Genomic DNA, 2,125 nt, shown 5'->3' with positions numbered 1-2,125 from the left:
AACAGCAGGCATACCTTACTCGACATCACAGAATTCATACTGGAGAGAAACCTTACAAATGTAAGGAATGTGGTAGGTCCTTTAACCAGCAGGCATACCTTACTCGACATCACAGAATTCATACTGGAGAGAAGCCTTACATATGTCAAGAATGTGACAAGGCTTTTTCACAGAGATCATTGCTTAGTAAACATCACCGAATTCATACTGGAGAGAAACCTTACAAATGTAAGGAATGTGGCAAGGCCTTTAAACAGCACTCAGTCCTTACTCGACATCACAGAGTTCATACTGGAGAGAAACCTTACAGATGTCAAGAATGTGACAAGGACTTTAAGTGTCACTCAACCCTTAGTAATCATCTCAGATTTCATACTGGAGAGAAACCTTACAAATGTAAGGAATGCGGCAAAGCCTTTAAACAGCGCTCACACCTTACTCAACATCACAGAGTTCATACTGGAGAGAGACCTTACAAATGTCAAGTATGTGACAAGGCCTTTAAGTGTCACTCAAACCTTAGTAATCATCTCAGAATTCATACTGGAGAGAGACCTTACAAATGCCAAGAATGTGGCAAGGCCTTTCACCAGAGCTCATCGCTTACTGTACATCACAGAAATCATACTGGAGAAAAACCTTACAAATGTAAGGAATGTGGCAAGGGCTTTTCATTGCACTCAAATCTTCTTAAGCATCACAGATCTCATACTGAAGAGAAACCTTACAAATGCGAAGAATGTGGCAAGGCCTTTAACCAGCGCTCACACCTTAGCAGACATCATAGAAATCATACTGGCAAGAAACTTTAAAAATGTAAAGACTAGGAGTAAGGACTGTAAAACCTTTACATCACAGACCTTGCATCCAATATAATTGGAAATATCTATACACATCTAAAGAAGTCCACCCTCTCTCTCCCTGAAACTCACATCGTAGTCATATGGGAGCAACATGGTAAAATGTGATGAATGTGGTAAGACCTTTAACTGGAATTCAGTCTATACTCAGTGTCCCAAAATGCACACTAGATTCAAACACTAGAAAGATGATGATTGTGGAAAGACCCTCTTTTTAATATACACATTTGCAAACATAGAAAGTGCTAAAGAAGGTAAATTGAATCATACAAATAATTAGAAAACTCTCTGATTGAACATCTAATGTCAATAAAAGTCACAAATATCATGTAAAAGGAGTGTATCATGCCCTCTATTTAGACAGTACTTATTAGTCCAAGGGAAAAGATAAGTTAAACACTTGGAAAATGCATATGCTGTTACGTTGGAAAGATTCAGTGGGGAGTTTTTACAAGGGTACAATTAGTTTTGATGTGCTTTTTGTTATATTGAGCCTTTTTGATGTTTTTCACCAACAAATATTAATGTACTTTATTCTCAAATCACTTCTGGAGATTGACTTACTTGTACTGGGTGCATGAATCCATGAGCCTGATTTGTGCTCCTTCAACGACATTTGACGCCCTCGGGGGGACTCATGCATCCCACATTTTCCTTGGAAGATGAGAACTGTGTAATACAAAACATGAACGAAGAAAATCTAAATGGAGACACTGCTTAGGGTTATAGCATTGATGTAAGTTGCCATGAAATAGGTGTTCAGAACAATATTTTTCTCCATTTACTAAAACTAAAGAACTTCCTGAATATTAGACATACAAGGTTTTCCTGATTGCTCTTTAAGGAAAAAAAGGTGGCGCACCAGCTAACTACTGATGTATCGTCGTAATAGCGATCTTTAGAGAATAGGAGTGGATGCGATTGAAATGAAGAAATCCTCCCCGATAACAGAAAGAGGTTATCTAACTCTTCCCTACCATGCCATATAGCTGGGCATACACATCTGTTGCGACTGTCAGCAGCAATGGAACTTAAGGAAGTCACTTCCACATCATGATATCAGCTATGGGGGTTAATGCTTGTATTCCGTATTTTGAACAAGTGTAACAGTGGATTTGAAATGCATAACATAGTCTATGTGTGAACTTCATGTACTTCAATTAATCAAACATAATGGTTTTTAATATGTTAACATGAATTTGTGATGAGTGGTGTGTTATTCTACCACCAAGCTGAACCTATCTCATTTTTTTTTTTAAGATTTT

The 2,125-nt window shown here is 37.8% G+C and overlaps 1 protein-coding gene across 1 annotated transcript in view; it reads left to right on the top strand.

Moving 5' to 3' along the window:
• Nucleotides 1–812, top strand: part of LOC132005848 (zinc finger protein OZF-like) — a 2,263-nt gene extending 1,451 nt beyond the window's left edge. The window contains exon 2 of the mRNA XM_059383358.1: nucleotides 284–812. Coding sequence (XP_059239341.1) covers nucleotides 284–812 — 529 coding nt within the window. The remainder of the gene's footprint in view (nucleotides 1–283) is intronic.
• The last annotated feature ends 1,313 nt before the right edge of the window (nucleotides 813–2,125 follow it).

This window comes from Mustela nigripes, chromosome 17, assembly GCF_022355385.1.
Source record: "Mustela nigripes isolate SB6536 chromosome 17, MUSNIG.SB6536, whole genome shotgun sequence".
NCBI classification, from domain to species: domain Eukaryota; kingdom Metazoa; phylum Chordata; class Mammalia; order Carnivora; family Mustelidae; genus Mustela; species Mustela nigripes.
This window is presented reverse-complemented; position numbering and strand designations above follow the sequence as displayed.